This window comes from Copadichromis virginalis, linkage group LG7 (genome assembly GCF_057382275.1).
Source record: "Copadichromis virginalis isolate Kocher_CV1m ecotype Utaka linkage group LG7, C_Virginalis_male_GT1.1, whole genome shotgun sequence".
Taxonomy (NCBI): domain Eukaryota; kingdom Metazoa; phylum Chordata; class Actinopteri; order Cichliformes; family Cichlidae; genus Copadichromis; species Copadichromis virginalis.
This window is the reverse complement of record NC_140624.1, coordinates 5,679,091-5,697,418: the sequence shown is the minus strand read 5'-3', so window position 1 is coordinate 5,697,418 and position 18,328 is coordinate 5,679,091. Positions and strand designations below refer to the sequence as shown.

At 41.5% G+C, this 18,328-nt stretch overlaps 2 protein-coding genes and 1 pseudogene across 3 annotated transcripts; 1 reads left to right on the top strand and 2 right to left on the bottom strand.

Moving 5' to 3' along the window:
• Positions 1-202: 202 nt before the first annotated feature.
• LOC146704300 (uncharacterized) lies at positions 203-2,407 on the bottom strand (annotated as a pseudogene). The gene is made up of 2 exons (XR_014921159.1): positions 2,103-2,407; positions 203-1,572 (listed from the first exon to the last, which is right to left on the bottom strand). The product of XR_014921159.1 is annotated as an uncharacterized LOC146704300 (transcript).
• Positions 2,408-2,500: 93 nt separating this feature from the next.
• On the top strand, positions 2,501-5,096 carry LOC146704299 (uncharacterized). Its single transcript, XM_085461355.1, has one exon. It carries the CDS (start codon positions 2,689-2,691, stop codon positions 4,243-4,245), a length of 1,557 nt encoding a protein of 518 aa, XP_085317481.1. The 5' UTR covers positions 2,501-2,688; the 3' UTR covers positions 4,246-5,096.
• A 6,487-nt stretch (positions 5,097-11,583) lies between these two features.
• On the bottom strand, positions 11,584-17,324 carry LOC146704298 (uridylate-specific endoribonuclease C-like). Its single transcript, XM_085461353.1, has 8 exons — positions 17,225-17,324; positions 17,042-17,098; positions 16,846-16,945; positions 16,652-16,763; positions 16,440-16,561; positions 12,412-12,524; positions 12,117-12,267; positions 11,584-12,033 (listed from the first exon to the last, which is right to left on the bottom strand). The coding sequence occupies exons 1-8, from the start codon at positions 17,233-17,235 to the stop codon at positions 11,758-11,760; spliced, it is 942 nt and encodes a 313-aa protein (XP_085317479.1). The 5' UTR covers positions 17,236-17,324; the 3' UTR covers positions 11,584-11,757.
• Between the last annotated feature and the right edge of the window lie 1,004 nt (positions 17,325-18,328).

The following is an 18,328-nucleotide window of genomic DNA, read 5'->3' as shown; positions in this document are numbered from 1 at the left end:
AAGTGACGCCCATATCAGGAGCGACCAGTTTCTGGTCAGGCTCTGGTGTGCTGGATTCAAAAGCCAGCCAGCCCTCATAGAACCCCATGTTAAAAAGTTCAGTTTCTCAGCATCAAGCTAAAGTAAGGGTTTTGTTCTGAATCAACATTAACGTTTAAGAGATGGATGGACTAAAAAATATGGACCATGGAAGAAAATTGAGAACAGTTAAAACATTTATTTTATCTTAAAATATCTGAATAACTGGAGCTGCTTTTATTTGCACTCATTTATCAAAAAAGAGGAAACACATTAGCAGAGGAAAAGTCATTTTCAAAGCATTTTAAACAATGAAAAGTCCTTGTGAAATCTGAGGTAACATACAACTAAACCATCGGAAAATTAAATTGATGACTGCTCACTATACGGCTGAATGTATGAAATGCTTCAATGATAAATAAAAAAAAAGACAGAATTTATGAACTCAAGGATAATCATACATATAACAATTACAGCTGTAACCATTAGTACACACAAGTTCAAATGATGTCCATTTCAAAGTAATTGCTGGAAAGGACATTGTCGAACCCGGTACAAAATTCAGGATAAGAACTGTAAGTAAATGGCACTTCAAGGGTAGCTCCACAGGTATGAGCAACAGGCCTTCTGTTGAGCCCAGTTTCAGCATTAAAGCACACACAAATTTTGTCAACACAGATCACAGAAGATCCTGTGCAGAAGTGCAGGATTTTTTCAGCTTTGGTTCATCAGTGTTTTTGACATAACGCTGAAGATGGTTAAAGGTTGTCTGTTCTCCCTGAGACAGTATCAATTTTGTTGTTTCAAATAGCTGCACTACTCTTTTGCCTGTGGCCTTCTTTGTCTCATACAGAGACAACACACTTTCCTTGTCTGACAGTTTCAGCTGCAGACGTGCCATGGGTGTGGAGAAGCAATCCATTATATACTTTGGCTCTTGGAGAATGGCCTTATGAGCCATTGTTTCAATGGCAGGATGCATGTTGTTCTTAGGTGATGGGAAGTGGGAACCCATCCTTGTAGAAAAGGTGAAGCAGGTCCTCTTCATCATTTTCATCCAATGTGCCTTTTAGAACTTTCTCAACAGCTGATCTCTCAACAGGAGGGAGATAGTTGAGAAACGATGTACGGTAATCAGAATGTCTACATCAACTGATGCCTTTTGACAGCCTCACAGGAAAGACACCATGATCTAGTAAGCCTTTTCACCCATATCTGCCCAACTGCTTGCCTTTTAGCCTCACAAAAGTCTGGCCTCAGCCTTGGAACTCGTTCAGTTTCACCTTCACACTGTTCCAAAAATTGCTCCCAAAATGCAGTGTAAACCTCCCTTGACACCCCAGCGTCATCAACAGCATTTTCATTTACAAAGTTCAACTTTAAAGTCACATTCATTATGCTACTGTCCATAAATACAGTCAAAAGATCATCAACAACCTTTATCCTGCCAATTGATACACGTAGGGGGCTCTGTGGATCTCCTGAATTTGATGGGGAAAGTTGGTTGCTTGAATCTAAAGGCAAACCTTGTGCGATGATATTCAGTCCATGGTCCTGGGTACAAGAAAAAACATGCACTTTCCATAAGAAATGTAAATGAATTATACAGATTCTAAAATATCAATGTTCTGAATATGTTTGAAATTTATTTGTGCAAGTACTGCAGTAATTGACAGCAGACACATTAACCCTTCAAGTTCATGAGACTCTTCTTCAATCTTTTACCTTAGCCTATTAAAAATCATGAATGTTCTTAAAAAGTCTACAAAATATGTCAATAGATTTTAAGACATTGAAAAAAGATACACCTCTTTATTTTCAGCCTACATGTCTCACTTACAAGAGTAAAAGGATGTATTACAGTGGCGTCCACGTTACCATGGTAACGGCACAGCCAGATAACTTTATGAAATTTCAAAACATATGTGCACTTAACCAGTTATGTTAATTAACCTGAACATATTTACAAGAGTTAACATTAAAGGCTTGCATATACAACAAGTGTTTTTCAACAAGTTACTCGCCTTCTCAACCCCGGTGTTTTATGCTGTCTTGTTCTTTGACTTACGGAATTTTATACGTACTTTGTCTTGATGCATGTGTATGATGTCCTCTTGTGGGACCTCTCTTGACCGCAGGAAATGTTCTAAATCCTCCTCCATTTCTGCTCCGTACCGTACCGCACCCTTCAACAGAACCGCCATCAAAAAGTAGCAGGATCTTTTGCGGACGCTCGCAAAACTTTTGCAAGATCCCGAGTAACTTTTGCGAGCGCTCGCAAAAGTTCTTCTCATTTTTTTCTCCCATGTCCCTTGCGGGGCTCCGTACTGTACCATACGAATAATATGACCGACCATACAGAAAACATTTGCTTGGCCTGCTAATGTGACGCCTCGACCAAAAATCCTGGCCACGCCCCCTGCTGTGACATCACGTTCCAAAGAATCAAAGGATCAAAGGCTCAAAGAGCGCTGACGTCAAATTCGCAGCCACGAAAGTCTATAAATACCCCCTCTTCACCGTTGCAAACACAGTTTTACTTGGAACATTTTCAGAAACAGCGAGTTGTGTTTAGCAAACCAGAAACCTTTCAGAAAGGGACTATTTTAAAGTTAAATAATTAAGCACACGTATTTTTCTTTCGACACGTTGCATTAAGCTTTTAAAGAAATGTCACGAGAAATAGTCAATAATTCACAGTCTGACAGAGCGATTCCAGCGGAATCAATCGAACTATGTGGGTTAGTGGAGAGAGAAATGTCGGAGCCTAGGGACCTTCAAATGAAAATACAAGAACTCCAGTTGGAGTTAAGCACCCTAAAGCGCGAAAAGAAATATTACAAAAAGAATTACTATCGCTTTAAAAATGAGCGTGAACAAATGAGTACAGATGTGCATGACAGGAATGTCCACTTTAGGGAAAGCATGGTTGAGCTTGAAGAAGTGACTCAACAGTCAGATAACATCCAAGCTCTAATTGTTGCAGAGAATAAAAATTTGCAAGCAGAGGTTAGAACCTTTCGGATGATGCTCCATGAATTTCAGGAAAAGGAAGCATCTCTGCTTGAGCAGAACAGCAACATTGTTGCTGAGTTGTCTCAGATTGAAAGGGAGAGAAATGAACAGAAGAAAGAGAACGCACATCTCAAGGAAGCGTTAGTGAGACTTGAGCACCAAGTGGGAGAAGCTCACCATAAAATATCAAAAAAAGAAGAGATAATAGAAAAACAGAATAGAGAAATAGATCACAAGACTGAACAGATAGTTGAGCTGAAAAAAGAAATCTGTACTCTTCAGCGTGGGGTGAGACAGGCTCTGGATGACAAACAGTCACAGGTGGAATCTCTGGAGGCTAAATTGCAGGAACAGGTTAAAGCCGTTCAAATGATGCACTGTGACTTTCAGGAAAAGGAAGAATATCTCCTTAAGGAGAACAGCAGCATTGCTGCTGAGATAAACAAATTAAAAACAGCGAACACAAATCTCAAGAAACGTTTACAAAATCTTGAGTATCAAGAAAAGACAACAGAAAGTCTGACACTGCAAATATTTTGGCTGAAAGAAAAAGTCAAAGAGCAAAATTTCAAGATTGTTCATAACGAAGATCTCATAGATGAACTTTATGAACATCTTAAAATGAAAAGAGAAATAATTAATAATCTTCAGGATGAGCTGAGAAGGGAGGAGGAAGAAGAAATATTAGCTGCTGTTCACAACATCACTGGTGAACCTCTGCAGCTGGAGAATCTTGCTCCTGAACCTGTGAGGCTAAAAAAGCAACAGAACAAAGAAAAACGTATTCTCCGGGACCTTGAGAGAAGGAATCTAGAATTGCTAGAATTTTGTAATGAAACACCTGAACTGCAAAGAGAAAAGGAAATACTGGAAAAACGATGTTCAAAGATGCAGCGTAGGATTGATGGAATGAAGAGGAAACACTCAGCGGTCATTAAGGAGATGTTGTTGAAGTCCAATGACTTGAAGAGCCAAATAATTGAAATGCAGGCACAAAAGCAACAACAACAAGAGAAAATACATGAAGACCTGACAGAAAAGCTTAGAAAAAAACAAGAAACTTTAAAAGAAATGGAGCAAAGATGCCAGCAACTCGAGCAGCAGAATGCAGAAACAAATGATCAATTGAGAACCCTTATCCTGGAGAACGAGCTCATGGAAAAATACCTGAAAAAGAAGAAAAAAGGCTGGTTCTGCCGCTTATTCAGATGATTTAGCCTCGTCCTCCTCCACCTGTGATCCATCTTACTTTTCACCTCTCCTGTCCCCCCTAACACATATTCTCCACCTTCTTCATCTTTTTTCTTTTTTCACCCTCCCCCCCCAACCAGTCCCAGCAGTTGACTGTCCCCTCCTGAGCCTGGTTCTGCTGGAGGTTTCCCTGCCTCGGAACCACCTCCTGATGTGGTCCCGACACAGGAGAATCTTGGTCTTCAACCTGAAGAGCTTGATTGTCCTGTCTCAGAACCATCTCCTGACGTGGCTCCGACTAGTGGTTCATGGCGTCATGGTGCCAAACGCCTACTTAAAATAGGTTTAGGTGTTGCCGCAGTAGGCCTTATTATACCTGCAGCTTACTGGGGCTTTTCAATGCTTAACAGTGATTGCCTGTTTAACTCTGTCTATGGCCTCCTTGAGCCATATTGCCACCTTGGTGATGGATTAGGTCCCTTTTAAAGACTAGTAATGATGGACTGCTTTTCATCCACAGTCCAGAAAACCATACGTTGTTCATGTTAGACAACGTGCGCAACATTTAGCTAACTTGTGCTCTCATTTTTCTTTTCTTTTGCCTCTCACCCCCCAACCAGTCGCGACAGATGGCTGCCCCTTCCTGAGCCTGGTTCTGTCAAAGGTTTCTTCCTGTTTAAAGGGAGTTTTTCCTTTCCACTGTGCCTAGTGCTTGCTCACAGGGGATCATTTGATTGTTGGGGTTTAATTTGTTAAAAAACACAACAAATTAGGTGAGGGGTTCACATAATAGAGAGCACGACAAAAACTACAAATTTTTAAAAAATTTGTTAGTTGCAAATCAAAATAAAGACAACAATTTCTGAAAAACATCTCTTACGGCTCTGTTTATTTGCTTAAATGAACACTTGTATTTTTTGTCATAGAAGAATATATACATTGTCTTAAATATCTAATAATTTTAAATTTAGCCCTGCACTCCATGAGATAAACTGAGATGAGATAAACTGAGATGAGATAAACTGTGGCACAGACGGCTGTCGGCCTGGCGAGGGAGAGTTCCTCTTCAACCTCCAGACGGAACCCAGTTTGTTACTCGCAGCATCGCAAAATTAGACACAGCAATTTCTTAGAGTCTGGTTTAAGTCCTGAAATGACATCTCCTTACCTGTCACGGTTCTGGGTCAGTTTGAGCCAGTATTTTGAGTTGTTATGTTTTGGTGTGTTTTTGCATTATGGATTGTTTTCTTATTCTCTTGTGGTGCTTTTGTTGGTCTCTCAATATTGCTCTCCCTGAGAACCCTGTGCAGCCCACAGCTAGGTTTAAGGTATTCCCAGGTATTAGAATACTACATATTTAAGTATAGTGACATAGGTAAGTTGATTAGGGTGACCAACCGTCCTCTTTTCCCCGGACATGTCCACTTTTCACGTTCCATCCGGAGCGTCTGGGGTGATTTTTGAGATTGATAAAAATGTCCGGGTTTTCCTATCCGGTCTTTAAGTCTGACGTCATTGCCCATGTCTGGGCCCAAACTCCGCTGCAAGTCCCTTAGTCAAATGATCACTGCAGCATTACTGAGAGTTAGAAACTGTCTAAATTCTCTCATCTGTAATAAAATGATCAGTGTGGCTGTTCTACCAGGTGTAACAATTAAGTTTAACATCCAGACATCCATGAAAACACAATTTATGATATTTAACGGAGTTAGAAGTTAGCAGGGAGTTAGCTCGCTAGCGGCCATCTAAATATAATATACCATGTTCTGACTGAGCAATTTATGAAACAAATTAAAACGTACAGCTCTGCTATCACTTCCAACATAAATGAAGACAGAAAACTAAACAGCAGCGACATTTGTAGGGCTACTGAGGTTGGGCTAGCTGGTATATAATGATGTGCTACGTTATCGCTAGCGCAACAAAGCTATATTAACATAACATAAACAGTAAAGCTGGAGGAGGAACGCTAACGAACGGAAACCTTTTTTCCCACTCGATAAAAGTTAATGTGAGGGTTCCCAATGATTAGGGGCAAATGCAATCCCATGGCAGGATGCTGTAAATGGACCAAACAGGAAAACCACTGAGATAATCCATCCACAATACGAGGTTAGTCATTAATATACTGCTGCATGGGCTGGGCTGTAGTTACATCTTAAGGGTTTAAAAACTGAGCTTTAAAATGATTAGTAGTAGCCTAATAAAAACTGAGAGAAGCCAACAGTGATCATTGACTGTTTTAGAGGCTTGTTGAGATTAAATAGAACAAGATAGAAAGCATTAAAACATGATAAAAACACATCAGCTTTATTAAATGCAGACCACTTTGGGCCCAGAAACTATGGAACGCCAGGACTGCCATAATGAATTAATTAAATACACCATTAAATAATTAATTAAATGTGGCAATAATTAATTAAAATTGGAATTAATTAATTAAATAAATAGTTATGATATATGTAATTAATTAATTATTGACACATTTAATTAATTATTTATGTATTTCACGTTTTAATTAATTATTGACACATTTAATTAATTAATTATTGACATATTTAATTAATTATTTATGTGTTTCACATTTTAATTAATTATTGACACATTTAATTAATTATTGACACATTTAATTAATTATTTAATGATATATTTATTTATTTCATTTTGGCAGTCCTGACGCCTGGCTCTCATCATGAAATAATTTTATCTGTCAGCCTCACCCATCAAACTCAGGGGGCGGGGTTAACGCTGATCGAGTCAAAACCATTGCTTTGGCCTGGTGGCCATTGTTTCTAGCACACAACAACCGGCATGTGGAAGCTAACAGAACTGAGCTTTGAAAAACCCTGTTTGTGTGTTACCAAATACCGTTTTAATATTTTTTTAGCCGAGAATGTAGTGGTTTAATCTTCATGTGTCTGGTCGGTTTGTCAAGATACAGCCTCTTTGCAAAAGTGTTTCGATGATTTCGGAGATGTCGTCCCAGTCTCACGGCAAAGCGTGGGATAGACCCGCTCGCCTCGCAAGCAATCCCACCGACAAAGCGCAGGCCCCGGTACACAGCTGTAGTAACCCCCGCTGACTTCTTTTACTGAGGTTATATTTATCGGTGTTTTATTTCCTGATGTTCTTATGTGTCCTACGTGTTTCAGTCGCCAATTCTGAATTATAACTAACATTAAAAACATGTTTAAGGAGGAGAGAGAGCAAATAAATCTGTTTAACATCTGATCTTTGGGTTTTTGTTCAGTAATCAGCGTGACCTGTGTATAAACGCATAAAAGAGATAACGTTGGTGTTTCCGTCATGTAGTAACTGCTGGCTTTAACTGTACAAAGGTTGTTCGACACTATGAAACACATACAGACTTCATGATGTTCGGCTAATATTTTTATTGTGAATATTAATCATGCTGACCTCGCTCTGTACACCACGCAGCGAGGTCAGCATATCCACGATATCCTCAGCTCCATGAGTTAACACAAAGTTTCCCAGCTGACTATCTAACTGCCAACTATTCCAGAGACGTGAAAATATACAGCATAAAGAAAAGTGTAAGAGACTCAGCAGCAGATTAGAATAACAGTTATACATTTAATAAATCACCAAATGAATCCAAGAAACGAGCAAACCTGTTCCGACAATTTGAATTTGTATTCCCTCAGCTGCAGACTCGCTGCTGTTTAAATGTTTGAAAAGGAAGATTAGATATAAAAAACGTCAAACATAGACTCAGTCTGCCTTCACATTTGATATGAGGCCAGCACGTATAGTGGCCTCAGCAGGCTATTACTGAAATACACGTGCTATATCATAAACTATGATATAAATAGGGAGGTCCTATTAACATTTTTAGTTTTAAAGGACACCTTCCTGCCTTTAGTCTCATTCATGAGCAGTATTCGTTTTCTTCTAACATCCAGAAGTCTGCACAATGTGTTTCATAGTTTGTAACAAGCCTTTGACAGGTAAACATAACATGACCGAAAAAGCAAAAAAAAAAAAAAAAAAAAAAAAAGAGAGAGAGAGAGAGAGAGAGTTGACATAAGAAGAGAAAATGCTCTCAATTATGGAGACAGGCAAATGGTTCATTTATGTTTGATGTGTGTTTATTCCTCCCTAAATATCGTCGGTGAAGTTCGCCATGCACGTCAGATTTTCCTGCGCATTTTTATACCTCTGCCAACAGAGAGAGAAAAAAATCACATTCTAACAGACAGCTGGTGCTTAGAATACAGTTGAATAACTATTAAAAAACAGATGATATTTAGATGATAGTTCAGTCTAACACATGTGCCAGTGAACCATTAAACGTCTGTGAAACTATGCAGTTTCGGGGAAAATACTATATTTACTTATCTTGTGCAGAAAAATGCGCTGACATTGCGTTATATCGAGCACCGGCTGCCCAGTTAAACGGTGACTATCACCAGGTAACTAGGCGTGTTTCTTGAATTAGCAGCAGGTGTTAAACAGCTGACAGATGAGGAGGAGGATGCATGCAGGTAAACTGAGGGTCTGCTGAGCTGATCGCTGGTTTCGTGAGAAAAATGTCAGCTCGTTCTTTATGTTACAGAAGCACAGAGACACAAGACCAGGCGGAAAGAGACGATCGTTCGGTGAAAATGAGAATCTGCGAATGCAACATGTGGAACACGGAGAGTGGAATATGTAAACAAACCGGTTAACGTACCCCCTCGGTGCACTCTGCATGCTAACTGTTAGCAGAGCTAGTGAAATCTCTGAAAACATCTGAGCACTTTTGCAAGCATGTTCTATGTTGACAACCTGACCAGACATACGGCGCGACATTCGCGGCTAAAACACTGTTAAAAGTGTAGCTGGTGACAGAAAAACGGGGTATTTTAAAACTACACCACCACCATTGCTGCCTGTGATTTGATCTGCATTCTGGGATAACTGGCTGCCCCAAGTCTACACAAGCAATCGATTATCTAGGATCGACCTGTTTTGACTTACTTTGCACGGCAACCAATCAAATGTTAGAGAAGCTGCATGGGCAGCGTTAACCCCGCCCCCTGAGTTTGATGGGTGAGGCTGACAGATAAAATTATTTCATGACGAGAGCCAGGCGTCAGGACTGCCAAAATGAAATAAATAAATATATCATTAAATAATTAATTAAATGTGTCAATAATTAATTAAATGTGTCAATAATTAATTAAAATGTGAAATACATAAATAATTAATTAAATGTGTCAATAATTAATTAATTAAATGTGTCAATAATTAATTAAAATGTGAAATACATAAATAATTAATTAAATGTGTCAATAATTAATTAATTACATGTGTCATAACTATTTATTTAATTAATTAATTCCAATTTTAATTAATTATTGACACATTTAATTAATTATTTAATGGTGTATTTAATTAATTCATTATGGCAGTCCTGGCGTTCCATAAGAAACAGGATTCATCACGTCATCACTCAAAGACTGGATAGTCCGACAGCATTTATCTGCATCCCCTCATTTCAGTACACAGAAAAGGCAACAGCCAATGTACTAGACCACCTTGTGGCCTTGGGAATGTTGATCAGTTGAGAGAAGAGCTTCTTACATCCAGCGTAGCAGGCCAAGTACAACCCTCCAAAGTCAAAGGTTGTAATTTGTCACTATATAAAAAAATGGAATTGAAAATTTCATCAAAGCAGTTCATTAAAGAAAACAGGAGAGCGATAGAGAGATAGAGTAAATATGAAGTTAGGTGAAATAAGATCTGGATTAGGCAGCTGGTTCAGAAATAACTCCAATAAGGAAGAAAGAAAACATTGTAAAGGTGTGCAGGCTGTTCGCTTACAGAGAGTTGCAGAGTGAAGGGGAACGTGCTGTCCCAGTTTGTCATTTCTGACATATTGTTTTTTCTAGTGTTCAATTTGGAGACCGTGCATAAACATGCACCCAGTGCAAATAGTTTTCCATGATTTATGAATAAAAACAAACTTGCTGTTTATTTGTTTGTTTTCCCTTTTTAACTGGAAAAATGGAAGTTGTTGCCCTCCTGAAGGTAACAGAACACACCAGCCCTTACACACTCTGATAAATTTTAATGCTTCTTGATTAAAATGTGTTTCAAGTATGGGAGAAACTAATGGGTATACAGTAACGGTGTGCTGAACTCACTGTCATGTTTAACCCTAGAACACTGTCACTATAAAGAGTAACACCATCACTAACATCAGAAATATATCAAATTATGACAAAAAATTAGAGTGGTCTTCTTTTGTTTTCAACTGTGGTATTTTCAACATGTCTAACAAAACAAATGTCATGGGGGGACCCTAAAGAAATGCTCCAAAGTTAATGAAAAATTAGGAATATGAGAATAAAAAATTCCTAAACAAAAAATAATGACACTGGAAAGTTGGGGTTTGACCTGCCCTTCCAGGGACATTTGAGACTTCCCTGGTGAAGGCACAGCTGTTCTACATGCGAACAGCTGCAGGAGAGAGAAACAAGAAATGGCATTTTTGAGTGGGTGAAAATGATCAATTGACTAAAATATTTTCTTCACCCTATGAATTCCCCTGGTAATCACCACTTTGTGATATTTATCCATAAGCACTGCCCTAAATAAGGATAACATGCAAATTCTAGGACCACTCTTACTTAGCCATTCCTTACATGCTGTCAGTACACGCAGGGTAATAATGGCATGGACACACTTCCTGTCCAAGCCTGCGGGGCAGTCAGCACACCTCACTAAGGGAATACTACTTTCTTCTACTGCTGGTCCTGCCTTACCTGCAAGAGTGACAAGGGTAGGGATGTCGAGGATGCTACAGATCAGGACTGTGAGTTGACGTGTCAGATTTGAAGAGGGAAGCCTCTGCCAATGGTTTGATAAGTGCCGGTGCCAAAGCCTGCATATAATGCCTCCTCTGCATTTGGTTGTCACCTCTCTTCACTGCATTCTTATTGTGAATGATCCACGAGTTCACACCAACAATGATCATGCCATAGAAGACGCAAAGGGGCCATTTCTTGTTTTTTCTTCCACAGCCATATGAGTGCACATCTGGTTAAAAGTATCAACACCACCTTTGCTTGGTTTTAAAATCCAATAATTTCAGGTTTTCAGTGGGTCCTATGCTTGGTTGTATGTGCATGGATGACAGGAGCAGGACAACCTTCTTTTTTGAAGCCTCATCAGGGAGGAAGGACACATGATTTTCTTTACTTTTCATCACTTGCGGGATCTCGCTTTTGTTCGCTTTTACTGTCCCCACAAGGGTCATGCCACAGTTCTATGTTCTATATATATTACATTGAATAAATGTAAATGCCTAGAAAGACTTGTTTTCTAAAAAAAAAAAAACCTGTGCAAAATAAAAATGTTGAACTCCAAAGTAACATTTTATTGAAAGCTACTGAGGTCACAGTGATCTTGAAATACATGTAAATGTCCTTTGCAGTACATTAGGCAGGTCAGTTCCTTATCAATGAGGCCACGTATTGCTGAACAAAGATTAGTTTTTATCAGAAGTGAATAAAATGATGGATCACATCAGTGCGCGTGCTGCCTGACATGTCTGCCGTTGCTGCTGAGCAGTTTGGGGTACGCCGTCCCGAGTGAGCGCCCGTGTCTGATCACCACCAGCTCCATCTGACACTGGTCAATGTTGACCACAACTGTGGTGCTTCTCTCCGTGTTCATGAGGAAGACGATGGTGAAGACGGCCATCTCAAACTCGGGGCTGGTGCCGATGAAGGCACTGCCAACGGGCTTCACCACACCGTGCCAGCTGAACTGGAGGTTGAGAACGTGGTCATCTTGATCAGGCTGTGACAAAAGCATGAACATTAATGGTTATGTTACCAGCGAAGGAAATGAATCTCTTCTGTCTGGTGAACTGTTATTCTTACCAAATCATGCTCCCTGGCTTTATATCCTTTGTAGTCCAAGTGTTGGTTTTTCTCTTGCAGGTAGAACTGGACCCAGTTGTGAAAACCAATGATTTCTGTTCCTGATTTTGTCTCGCCAACAAACACATGTTCAAATCCACTGGAGTCCAGGCTGGTGATGATCAATTTAAGAACAGAAACACACATACTTCTTACCAAAGAAATGCATATTAAATTATAGTGTTGCAGAATCTCATGGATGAATTTAACAACTGGACACAGTTAAAGCGGGATGGTTGGCAGGAGGAGATCTCACCCTGTGTTTCTCTGCCTGTGGTAGAGGTGGAACCAGATCAAGTTGAGCTGTTTCTTGAAAAGCCTCAAGTCAGAGCTGGATTGACCTTTTCTCACCAGGTATTGATGAGCCCGCTGTGGAGAAACATCATTGATGATATTTATGAATCCAAACTTGACTTGCCATAATAATAATAATATTATTGTGATAATAACATGAACAGATTATTTATGTCATTATTTTGAGCTTTTACACCTAAAATAATTATAAAAACGTAAAAGGTGTTAAAACCTCCTCTATTCACCCTGCTCACTCCCCCCCACCCCCAACAACAGCATCCAATACACACTCAACACAAGGCTCCAGCCTGTCTCTCTCAACCACCCAGGTTAGGAGGGAACTGAGGAGGATTAATGGCAAGAAGGCAGTGGGTCCAGATGGCATCAGCTCGAGGGTCGTCAGGTCCTGCGCGGACCAACTGTGTGGGGTGATGGAGCACCTCTTCAACCTGAGCCTGAGGTTGGGAAGAGTCCCACAGCTCTGGAAAACCTCCTGTGTTGTACCAGTGCCAAAGACTTCACGCCCCAAGGGCCTCAACAGCTACAGGCCAGTGGCTCTGACATCCCACCTGATGAAGACCCTGGAGCGGTTGGTCCTGGCTCAGCTTCGGCGCCTAATAAGCTCATCACTGGACCCACTTCAGTTTGCCTACCAGCCTGGCATTGGAGCGGATGATGCCGTCATTCACCTCCTACATCGTTCCCTCGCTCACCTGGAGACCGCTGGAAGCACTGTGAGAATCATGTTCTTTGATTTCTCCAGTGCCTTCAACACCATTCTTCCCTCGGTTCTAAAGGACAAGCTGGTGAACTCTGGAGTGGACCATCACCTCACTACCTGGATCCTGGACTACCTCACCGACCGACCACAGTATGTGAGGACTCAGGGCTGTGTGTCGGACAGGGTCGTCTGCAGTACGGGGGCCCCACAGGGAACGGTTCTGGCTCCGTTCCTCTTCACCATCTACATTGCAGACTTCTCCCACAATTCCACCCAGTGCTTCCTGCAGAAGTTCTCTGATGACTCTGCAATAGTCGGCCTCATCACTGATGGGGACGACAAGGAGTACAGAGGTCTGACCCAAGACTTTGTGGACTGGTGCCAGCTGAACTACCTCCAGATCAACGCCAGTAAAACCAAGGAGCTGGTGGTAGACTTCCGCAGGCACAAGCATTCTCCACTGCAACCACTGAACATCCAGGGTATGGACATTGAGGCTGTGGACAGCTACAGGTACCTTGGTGTTCATCTGAACAATAGACTGGACTGGACTCATAACTCAGACGCCCTCTACAGGAAAGGGCAGAGCAGGCTGTACCTGCTGCGGAGACTCAGGTCGTTTGGAGTGGAGGGCCCACTCCTGAAGACCTTCTATGACTCTGTGGTGGCTTCTGCTATCTTTTATGGCGTGGTCTGCTGGGGCGGCAGCATCTCTGCTGGGGACAGGAAGAGACTGAACAGGGTGATCCGAAGGGCCAGCTCTGTTCTAGGATGCCCTCTGGACCCAGTGGAGGTGGTGAGTGACAGGAGAACGGCGGCTAAGCTGTCATCCCTGTTGGACAACGTCTCCCACCCCATGCAGCAGACTGTGACAGCACTGAGCAGCTCCTTCAGTGGGAGACTGCGGCACCCACGGTGTGGGACGGAGAGATTTCGCAGGTCTTTCCTCCCCACTGCTGTCAGACTCCACAACAAAGACTTTAACTGAACAAACACACACATCCACACATGTGCAATAACACTAAGTGCAATAATCTTTTCTGGCATCGTTGTATTTTTACTCAGTTGTATATAGTATTTGTATTCTATTTTTATCTTATTGTATATTTATTTTATTTTATTCTACTGTATATAGTATTTTATTTTATTCTATTCTGTACAGTTGTGTACTGTATTTATTCTTATTGTATTCTAATTTTTGCCTCATAACTTTTGCACTGTCCACTTCCTGCTGTGACAAAACAAATTTCCCACGTGTGGGACTAATAAAGGTTATCTTATCTTATCTTAACCCTGATGCCATCTTGGAAATAAAGCACTTTTGTTCATGTAATTACAACATTTAACTCTTTAAAAAAACAAATCATACCTCTAGATGTTATGTCAACACTATATTTAATCTACTTTATAAGAGTGTCTTTTGGATGAATATGTCTTTAATTGTTAAATTAACTTATTAAATATTTAATTTAACTAAGCCCTAAAGATGGAGTCATGAGACTTTTTGTCCAAATGTTACCTGCAGTCATCTGGTTCATCCAGTGGTGCAAGTTTCATGTGTTTAAGAACAGGGTGCAGGGAGGGTGGAGTTGAGTGTCAGGGTGATTTGTGACAGCAGCAAGAGAGAAAGGGAAGGTTTACAAGATGGCAGCGAGACCTGCTGTGATGTATGATTTGGAGATGGTGGCACTGCCACCATGGATGGAGAAGATTACAAATGAGTACATCAGGGGGGACAACTCAGGTTGAGCAGGTTGAGATGATTTGGACATGTCCAGAGGAGGAATACTATAGGATAGGATATGTTGGAAAAACTGATGCTGAAGATTTAGAGAAGGCAGAAAAAGTTCACTGATGTAGTGAAGGAGGACATGCAGAGGGTTGGTGTGACAGAAGAAGATTTTAGAGATTGGGTGAGATGGAAGCGGCCCCTAAAGTGAGCAAGATTCGATTCAAATACATTTTTATAGCACTAAATCACAACACCAGTCACCTGAAGAGGTTGAATATTGTAAGGTAAAGACCCTGTCTTGGTTGACATGCCTCTACCATGTTGCGTGGAGGTCAGGGACAGTACCCCTGGATTGGCAGACCGGGGTAGTGGTTCCCATCTTTAAGAAATTGGCTACTCGCTGCTCAGAGTAGAGCCACTGCTCCTTCACATTGAAAGTAGCCAGTTTAGGTGGTTCGGGCATCTGACAAGGATGCCTGGGCGCCTCCTGGGTGAGGCGTTCCGGGCATGTCCCACTGGGAGGAGGCCCCATGGCAGACCCAGGACACGCTGGAGAGATTATATCTCTCAGCTGGCCTGGGAACACCTTGATGTTCCCCCGAACAAGCTGGAGGAGGTGGCTGGGAAGAGGGAGGTCTGCTTGGACTTGACTCTGCTTGGGCTGCTGCCCCCATGACCCGGCCCTGGATAAGCAAAAGAAGATGGAAGGCTGGAAAGACCCTACAGAACAATACCACTGTAAGCAATCACTTGGCTACAGGGAAAAAAGCCCTTTAAGTGGGAAGAAACCTCCCAAGGAACCAGGCTCTGGGCGGGGAAGCCACAACTGGCTGGGGATGATAATAAACTTTGTGCACCTCACCTATCTGTGTTCTGTTCTGTGAGGATTCTGTGAATCATATTGTCTTTAGCTGTGTTATTAAAGATTCTTTTTTTTTTGTTTTCTCATTTAAACTTTGTGAAAAGAAATCCTCTAATATCTGACATCCTCCTCCATTTTCTTTCTGGCTTCTTCATGGTTGCAAACCTGAGTGTGCCCAGAGTCAGAGGAGAGGAGGAGATGCTGTGCTATTTCTGAAGAGAAAAGCAGAGCATCTCCGCTGTTGGAGGGGTTATTGTGAGGAATTTGTCTCATGTGTCCCCGCTGAGATCACTGAAAAGCGTGGGGTTTCTTCCACCTACAAAAAGTACATCATGTCCACATTCCTGCAGTGATCCCCTTCTGGGAGACTGCTGAGGCCAGAGCGACATTCCACAGCTGCACACAGATGTTATTTTGCCTCTGTAATGTCTTGAAGTAATGTGTGCAGAGCAGCAGTGCAACAGGAAGAACATAAAACTCCCTCTAGAGTTCAGCTGCAGCCTCAAAACCATGAACTGTAGGAAACAATAGAAAGTTGTGCAATACCAAAAACAATTCTCTTGTTGCTGTGAGGAGACATTCAGACTGAAACTACCAGGTTTCTCCAACAGAATGGAGTAACTAAAGTGCTCAAATGTAAACTTTCTGCTCGACAGAGCTTGTTGTGACGCATACCTTCATGACTTTTGTCTCTAAGACGGCGTCCAAGAAGAGATCCATCTCTGTGAGCTCCTCTGTGGTGACTTGTTCCGTCACGCCAGTAGACCGCTCATAGTTGTCCAGCAGTGTCATAAAGCCTGCGAGCCCAGAAATCCCATTTATTACAGTGATGACTGCAAACACGATCTGAATGTTTAAGCTCAGAGTGCTCACAACTACACACTTACTAGAGAAAGTGGTTATATTTCTCAGTTTGCTCTCATTAACGTTGGAGAAGAGCGGCTGCGAGGCGTGATCCTGCACCGTGTGGCTGCCCTGACTTACAAAGCTTGCTCTACCCTAGGCAATTCAAACACAGAACACGTCTTTGTACAAACACAAGACATAGCAGGCGCTAAATAAACTAGAAAAGATTTCTCACCTGAACAGAGATCATGTAGTCTATCCCAGGTGTCATGCGATTCACATCCAAACTCCACAGCTCATTGAAAATAGTGGAGAGCTCCTGGTTTACAGCTGGTCTGTTATAGAAAGTGTCAGACAGGCTATGCAAACATCTGACGCATGCACACGCAAATAGAGGAAACATCAGCAGAGTTTGGTTTATACCACTGTACCTTGATCCATTCAGTCCACTGAGGAACACTGCAAGGAGCAGAAATCCACAGAACAACCTGCACATAACAGATGTGAAAACATTTTTTACAGATGGGAAAAGCAGCAAAGTTCTGACCTGTATTCAGCTGCCTGTGCAACAACGTAAACAAACTAATCTTCAGTCAGTAAATAAAAATACAAACCTCGCAGACATGACAAATGAAAGTGTCCACTGTTTCAGCCTGGACTGCAGCAGAGGACTCACACACAGCCTGTCTGTCTAAAGGTCCAGCCTCCACCCAGAATCTTGCAGGGGCCTTTCTGAGACTGAGACCCACTTTTAACCACCAGATGGCGCCTCGTTTCAGGGCACAGCCTCTCTCTATGGTTTTGCATGAACTTTTACTAAAGAAGTGATACAGCGATGCAGCTTCAGGTGGTTTTAATTTTTATTTTTTATACAACTTAGCTTATAAACCATCACACACATGATGCAATTTCACAAAAGTCCTATCCAGAGTCTCAGTGAAAGGTTTTTCATGTATTGTTTCAGTGTAAACGGGGATAAGAGAAGGGTAGACTCATTATTCAATGAGTAGGTAAAGTAGGCTGTGCAAATGTAAGGTGAAATGTAAATCTGGGGAAAGGCAGTGGTCTGTGACTTGAACACAAGGGGGGTGTACTGAGCTGTCAAACAGCAGAAAATGTTTTCTCAGAAACGAAAGCCTCTGTGCTTTAAAATTCACCAAGATGCTAACATTAAAAGTTAACGGCCTAGATTAAATCTAGCTTTATGGAAAAATATAGCTGCCCTGGTTTACCTCTGAGCAGGAGCACACATATGTGTTAACTATGTCAGCATGTCCTGTAGAGTGACCACATGTCAACAGCATTATTATAGTAGGTTACATTGTAGTGGTGTGATGTATATCACCAGTACAGAGGTGTCAGCAGGGGCCGATGGGTGCATCTCACCACTGAACACAGACTTTTGTGCAGAACTGTAGAAAGGCTTTACTGTGCATGTATGAACGTGTGGAGACATGACAAGAAGAAATGAGAGGAGAGCCAGACAGACTAGACAAAAGAAATAAATCTGAGAAAGACTGAAAAAAAGAAGCAGAAATAAAAGAGAGTTCGAGACTTCGAGCTCTCGATTACACACAGAAGACACATCTCATAAGTTTAGTGAGTGTTCTGTCATTTAGCGCCACAGCAGTTCACACATCTAAACTCAGCAGCATTCAGATTTTGTGCCACCTCACAGCGGTAAACAATTAATGTCAGGCCTGGATGCTGTAAAGGGT